General features: G+C 33.3%; 1 protein-coding gene and 1 pseudogene across 3 annotated transcripts; one reads left to right on the top strand and one right to left on the bottom strand.

Moving 5' to 3' along the window:
* Positions 1–109: 109 nt before the first annotated feature.
* On the top strand, positions 110–227 carry LOC144841637 (5S ribosomal RNA; annotated as a pseudogene).
* A 450-nt stretch (positions 228–677) lies between these two features.
* On the bottom strand, positions 678–5,576 carry LOC144840450 (carbohydrate sulfotransferase 15-like). 3 transcript variants are annotated; one of them, XM_078696265.1, is made up of 9 exons: positions 5,541–5,576; positions 5,046–5,163; positions 4,839–4,906; positions 4,429–4,672; positions 3,728–3,955; positions 3,204–3,357; positions 2,610–2,763; positions 1,623–1,791; positions 678–1,274 (listed from the first exon to the last, which is right to left on the bottom strand). In XM_078696265.1, exons 1-9 carry the CDS (start codon positions 5,556–5,558, stop codon positions 1,090–1,092), a joined length of 1,338 nt encoding a protein of 445 aa, XP_078552391.1. In that variant the 5' UTR covers positions 5,559–5,576; the 3' UTR covers positions 678–1,089. The 3 variants fall into 3 exon arrangements, with proteins under 3 accessions (XP_078552391.1, XP_078552392.1, XP_078552393.1); XM_078696266.1 differs by having other exon boundaries at positions 5,046–5,122; positions 5,541–5,566; XM_078696267.1 differs by lacking the exon at positions 3,728–3,955.
* Between the last annotated feature and the right edge of the window lie 1,394 nt (positions 5,577–6,970).

Here is a 6,970-nt window from a genome sequence, read left to right as displayed (position 1 = left end):
ACATTTATTATTTTTTATTGGTCTTTAAAAAAGTAAAGTCTGTGTTTGTGAAACCATTCTATGTTAGCCCATGTTCTGGTATTAGTGTAGACACCTTCTTGTGGCCTGCAGACACGGCTTTACCATGTTGAAACACCGGTTCTCGTCAGATCACCGAAGTTAAGCAACGTTGGGCCTGGTTAGAGCTTGGATGGGAGACCATCTGGGAATATCGGGTGCTGTATATGGAGCTGGGGTCCCGTTAGGCATTTGAAATCAGCACTGCTGACTCTTATGGCAGCCCCTGCAACTAGTATCTGCCTCAGACATATTGGCCCATGCCTTTCCTCTGGTCAAGGTGGGCACTGGACGAGAGAAGCCCTTGATCAATGTTAGGACCAATCAAGGTGCTTTAAACAGTCCTGGCTTAGTTTCATCCATCTTTAGATGAATCTAAAACTATTTGACATTGTCGATGACGACAGACGTCGGCCATAAACAACTGTACTGGGCTTTTGAGTGTAATTTCTGAGTTGACTAAATGATGTATGTACTAAACTTTGTGACAAATCACTATTATCCTAACGCTAGGATTAGCGGTGGAATGAATGATGTATGTACTAAACTTTGTGACAAATCACTATTATCCTACTGTTTGGTATAAACATTTATTTAATCCAACTGTAGTATATATAAAATCTTGTAACATTAAATGTACAGCACCCTAGGTATCTATCTAACAGTATGTAACAATGTAAAAGACATTTAAAACACAATAAAACAAACACTGATAGTTAACTACTGTAGGATGGACGGCTTAATTAGGAAGAACAAGGCCATATACATGGCTGCAGTCGCGTGCTCAAGTTAGTATGCACGCGACTAAAAAGACTTGAAACTATACAGGCCTGGATTCAATATGCAATATTTCATTAACTATTACTGTATGTGATTTTCATTTTTACAGATTTCATCTGATTGAAGTCGTTCTTTTATTAACAGAAGAATATCCCTAACTAACAGAAGCTCTTTGAGAAAAAACAAGTCAATTGTAAGTTATATAAATTATTGTATTAAATTGTTTAAAATTATCAAATTAATTCAACAAGGTTAATTTGATATCCCTCCATGAATGTGTACAAAATCCATAAGATCATTATTAAATGGTAAGTAGAAGTTGTCTAGGATGTCCCGTGTCACTGGGAGCATATCGCCCAAATCAATGCGGTCCTTGCTTGATCTAGCATTCTTAACTGTTCTATTTAATATCTTCTTTTTGTTGTCTTCTATCATGTCTGCTGACAGAAGAACCAAAAAATACTTTATTTATTGGTCGCTTGATTATACATTGTAATATAGTTAATAATTATTGGGCTTATCGTAAACAGCGACATGGAATCGAGCGACTGAGAGATAGGTGAAAATTGGTCACAAAAGATTGCTTTTTTGAAAACGTCACCCTAAACAACCCATATAACATATGTATTTGGAATCAGCGTCCTAAAATTGTATATAAAAAGATATTTTCGAAAAATTTCTGAGCCAGATGACACCCATCTTGATGTCCTCTTGGTCTACTATTATATATTGAATTTTACTTAAAATTTGATAATCTTATATGTTACAGAAACAGTGTGACTTACCAAGCTGGAGGAACTTGTAAACAGCATTGAGAGTTCTCATTGGATGATCATGCCAGTGGTCTAATAAGATGACATGTAATTGGTCCCGTGGGAAAACTTTAAACCAATCACGTAAGAATATGACATACATCCCAGTTTGTATGGTGTCGACAATGTTTGTGCTGGCATTCTGAACAGAAACAAGTATAGTATATAAATAATTGCACAACATAAATAACATTCACTAACTTATTTATTTAATACTTTTTAATTATCATAAAACCATGGAAAAAGAAGCCCATGGGACTTTTGGATGGGCTTCTTTTCAAGATGGGCTTCTTTTTGAGATTATCTTTGAGAACCAAAGAGGAGGGCTTCTTTTCGAAATGAATGCTGTAAGTTTTGTGAATTGCTACCACAATTATATGATTTTTGAGACAGTTCCTGTGGGCTTGATTTTGAGATGAGCTTCCTTTCAACATCACAGATGGGGCTTCTTTTCGAGATGGGTTTTATGGTATTTATAAAACAACTTACCTGGCAAATATCTGTATAAGCACAGTATCTTGTATTGTGTACTCTCATACATTGATGTAAACATTTAACAACTTACCTGGCAAATATTTGTATGATAAGCACAGTATCTTGTGTTGTGTACTTTCATACATTGATGTAAACATTTAACAACTTACCTGGCAAATATTTGTATGATAAGCACAGTATCTTGTGTTGTGTACTCTCATACATTGATGTAAACATTTAACAACTTACCTGGCAAATATCTGTATGATAAGCACAGTATCTTGTGTTGTGTACTTTCATACATTGATGTAAACATTTAACAACTTACCTGGCAAATATTTGTATGATAAGCACAGTATCTTGTGTTGTGTACTTTCATACATTGATGTAAACATTTAACAACTTACCTGGCAAATATTTGTATGATAAGCACAGTATCTTGTGTTGTGTACTTTCATACATTGATGTAAACATTTAACAACTTACCTGGCAAATATTTGTATGATAAGCACAGTATCTTGTGTTGTGTACTTTCATACATTGATGTAAACATTTAACAACTTTCTCTACCAAGTTATGGAAATCTTCGGCAGATTTCTGCTGACTGCCTCGTCTTGAAAATATATATCCTGAATATAATCTAACAAAATAAACAATTAGATTTATTGTATAAATAATTTGATCTATTTTATAAAACTGCACTTTTGTCTTTAGAAATATCATGGTTAGAATTCAACATTAGATTTGTTTTTCACACAAAGCAACACACATCTATTTGTAGGTAGACAATGTTCCTTTTTCTTAATAACTTAAGCTCTGTCTACACTATCAAACTTTGTGTGATGTGTCCATATACAGTATGGACATGATGATGTCATATCACTTCTACCATAATTGGGCACATCACTGCCATATTTGGGCTCATAACACTTTTTTGTCAAACTAATTTGAAGGTGTAGACAGAGCTTTACTGGAGCCAATAAGCAATAAAAGCTTTGCCAGATTTTTATGCCACCAATCATGTCTCAACAAACTTTTAAAAGTGCGCCCTCATGAATGATTGTGAGCATTTACTTTTACCTCTCAATAGGATCACGCAGCATGAATATTATCTTGGCAGAGGGTGTAAGAGCATATATCAGATCAGCTGTTGTCGCTACAAGTTCACCATCAATCTCAAAGTCTGATAACCAAGATGGAGGAAGGTACCATCCTGTTGTCATGGATGCATCACCTTGGCAACACAAGCAAAAGGTTAGTGTAATACATCACATTTATGCTTAAGCCCGTCTACACTATCAAACTTGATGTGCCCAAATATGGCAGTGATATGATTAAATATGGTAGTGATATGACATCATCATTTCCATATTATATATGGGAAGACACATTTTCAGAGCTTTATAGATATACTAGGGGCAGATCCAGGGGCCTAAATTATGAATTGCTAAACTTAACCTAATGTGTCTTACCTTTGCATCTAAATTTATGGAACATGAGAATTATTTTGCCTGTACATGATCTGATTTGAACCAAAACACTGAGATTATAAAGCCAACATGCAATCACCAAACTACTGTACCATTATTTATTGATGTATTTACCAAATATTGCAGGATGGATGTCACGGCCCTCATGATTGATATCATGTTTGATATCATAATTTATATCATGATTCATATCATGATTCTTATCATGATTCATATCAATCATGATATCATGATTGATATCATTATTGATATCACGATTGATATCATGAATTGTTTTAAATGTTGATTCTCCAATTGAACTTGTGTACCAGTCTAAAGAAGATGGTTGGTATTTGTCACCACCTAAAATACAATGACAAATACATTAACATTTTAATGACAATTATCAGTTTAAAAAACATACTTTTTATTTTAACCAATGTTATGAGAGTATGTGAAATGACGCTGATTATGAGCTTTTCGTTTATTTTATTTCGTCAATACAAATAAACATAACAAAGGATTAAACAAAAGAAAACTGAATTGCTGTACAAATTTAAATTTGTTTCATAGGAATTGGTGCTATATAAATGTTCATGTTAACATTCAGTATGAAATGAACATCTTTCGATAGACAGACTTTTACCAAATATAATCTTCTATTCAATTTTGTAAAGAAATTAAAACTGTAGTATTAATATAATATAAAGTTCTTTTTTAATTACTGACTCCTTGACGTTTGTCAGTATTTTCCGACCTTTTGTTTTACTTTTATTTGTTCTGTTATTCAAGAGACGAAAAAGAGAACAAGAGAAAGAAAGAAAGAACATACACACCCATCATAGTCTCACTAGGAGGGCGTCCTCTGCGCTCATATCGCCGAGCCCACCATTGATACTCTTTAAACTTTGTCTCAACAACATGTGGATGTTGCGTAATCTTGTCCCAGATGTCGGTCGTTCCGCACTTTGGGAACCCGACAATGTAGAAGTACGGAAGACAAATGAAATGATCACTGTTATTGTACCAACATGGGTTCTTGTACTCCTTTAGGAATTTGTGAGGAACTTGTGAAAATAACTGGAAAATAAAAAGATATAAAGCTCTGTCTACACTATTAAAGAAATGTGAAGTGCCCATATATGGACATGATGATGTCATATCACTACCATATTTAAGCATATCACTGCCATATTTGGTATAAATTTAAATAAGGTTCCTACGTAATTAACTGTAAGAATATTACCTCTTTGTTGAGCTCTTTTATTCTTTTAAGTGTTGAACTATACATAGCTTTTCCATTATGAATTCCATCTATAAAAAAGAGAAATATTTGACAGAAGTAGGCCTACTCAATTTACTAAGTAGGCCTAGATCTTTGTCTGAAATATGAATAACATTTTAGTATTGTTTAGTTTAAGAATTATTAGTTTCAGAAATTCAGTTTTCTTACTCTTTCTGTCATATTTGCACTTGCCGTCAAGACGTTCTTGGTAAGTACATGGCATAGAATACATGAAAAACAGCAAACTGATAATCAACGAAATTGTAGTAACAACCAGAAACACTTTCTGAAACACAGTGATACGAAACAATTAACATTTATACTGTATATTAAATCATAAGCTTGTTACACAATCTAGATTGGCCTAACCTAGGCGTACTACTAGTACTAGTGACAGACTAGCCTTGGTGGTAGCCTACTTACTACTAAAGGCAGTATAGTCCTAATTATAGGCAGGCTCGCTAGGCCTAGTACTAGTAGTAGGCCTCAAACTAGTACTAGCTAGGCCGAGTAGTAGAGTAGGCCTAGGCCTGGTAGGGTTAGCCTAGGCCTAGCCTATAGCATCTATCTATAGGCTAGGCTAGAGTACTTTAGTAGGCCAGGTAGACCTCTATTTTCTTATGGGCTTTTGCAAGAAATTGAAGATTTAAAAACAGAACTTACCATCGGCATCGAGTTCATTTAAGCAACCATACACGTTTGTCAGAGAAAAGAGAAAAAAAAAACGGTGTTGAAACGTGGAGCGTGTGTGACAACGACGAGCCGGCCTTATTTTAGATAAATAATTGTCTTCGCTGCAGATGATTGGTCAAAAGTTGTAGAGAGTCGACAACATGCTCTAGAGGGCGAACTCCAATCTTCTTATACCACCAAAATGTTGAACCTTTTATTTTGATGACTCTTTAAGATGATGATAACGCAGTAAGTGCGCCTACTAAATTTGTTTCTAAATGCTGTAATATTAATAGGAATACTATTAAGTCTTAACCAACGGAGGAAATACTTTGATTGTATTGTTCTCTATACATGTATCAAGTGGTCTTTTGGGTCCATTTTCCATTCTTTATTTGGAATTTTGTTGTTAAAAGTAAGAGCATGTCGTCAAGTATCTTTTTCATTTTCATTTTTCTAAAATGTTCCTAAAAACGGATTAACTTGTAGATTACCAAGATTACTTAATTCATATATTGCCATTGACTCCACGATTTATACTGTATTTAATTGTTTATTTTTATTTAAATCCATAATTAGGAATTGTTTGTTTTTGGTTTTTGTACTTGGACGTACGTTTCCGATGTTCATTTGTCTCATCTTTTATGTATTCTGTTGATTGTGAATTGGAAAAAAATAAAAAAATAAGTCATGTTATCGCATAATAATTGAAAAATCCCTGTACTATAGTAGGCCTACAGGAATTTTTTCAAAAAAATAGTCATTTTTCGACCTTTTTATTTTTAATAAAACTGGTTTCTATGGTACTATAAGATGATTATAACGCACTATAATATCATATACAGCAATATTATCGCATAATAATTGAATTTTAAAAACTTGATATTTTGGCCATTTTTCAAAAAATAGCCATTTTTCGACCTTTTTAATTTTTTAATAAAACTGGTTTCTATGGTACTATAAGATGATTATAACGCAATATATGATCATATACAGCAATATTATCGCATAATAATTGAATTTTAAAAACTTGATATTTTGGCCATTTTTTGAAAAAATCCCTGTACTATAGTAGCCTACAGGGATTTTTTTTTAAAAATAGCCATTTTTCGACCTTTTTATTTGTGAATAAAACTCGTTTCTATGGTACTCTAAGATGGCCATTTTTGGAAAAAATCCCTGTACTATAGTGAGGGATTTTATAAAAGAATGGCCATTTTTTCGAAAAAACTGTTGTCTATGGTACTTTAAGATGATGATAAAGCAATATATGATCATATAAAGCAGTTTTATCGCATAATAATTGAATTTTAAAAACTTGATATTTTGGCCATTTTTGTAAAAAATCCCTGTACTATAGTAAGGGATTTTTTTCAAAAAATTGCCATTTTCGACCTTTTTATTTTTCGACAAAACTGGTG

The sequence above is a fragment of the Antedon bifida genome, chromosome 4 (assembly GCF_963402885.1).
Source record: "Antedon bifida chromosome 4, ecAntBifi1.1, whole genome shotgun sequence".
Classification (NCBI taxonomy): domain Eukaryota; kingdom Metazoa; phylum Echinodermata; class Crinoidea; order Comatulida; family Antedonidae; genus Antedon; species Antedon bifida.
The sequence above is the reverse complement of the archived record's forward strand: the minus strand, read 5'-3'. Positions and strand labels throughout refer to the sequence as shown.

Bases quoted from the DNA above. Each gene is read 5' to 3' on its own strand.
- LOC144840450 (XM_078696265.1), bottom strand. The intron at 3,358-3,727 runs GTAAATACATCA...TGTGTTGCCAAG, and splicing joins CATCCATCCTGCAATATTTG to GTGATGCATCCATGACAACA. The intron at 1,792-2,609 runs GTAAGTTGTTAA...GTTTCTGTTCAG, and splicing joins ATCATACAAATATTTGCCAG to AATGCCAGCACAAACATTGT.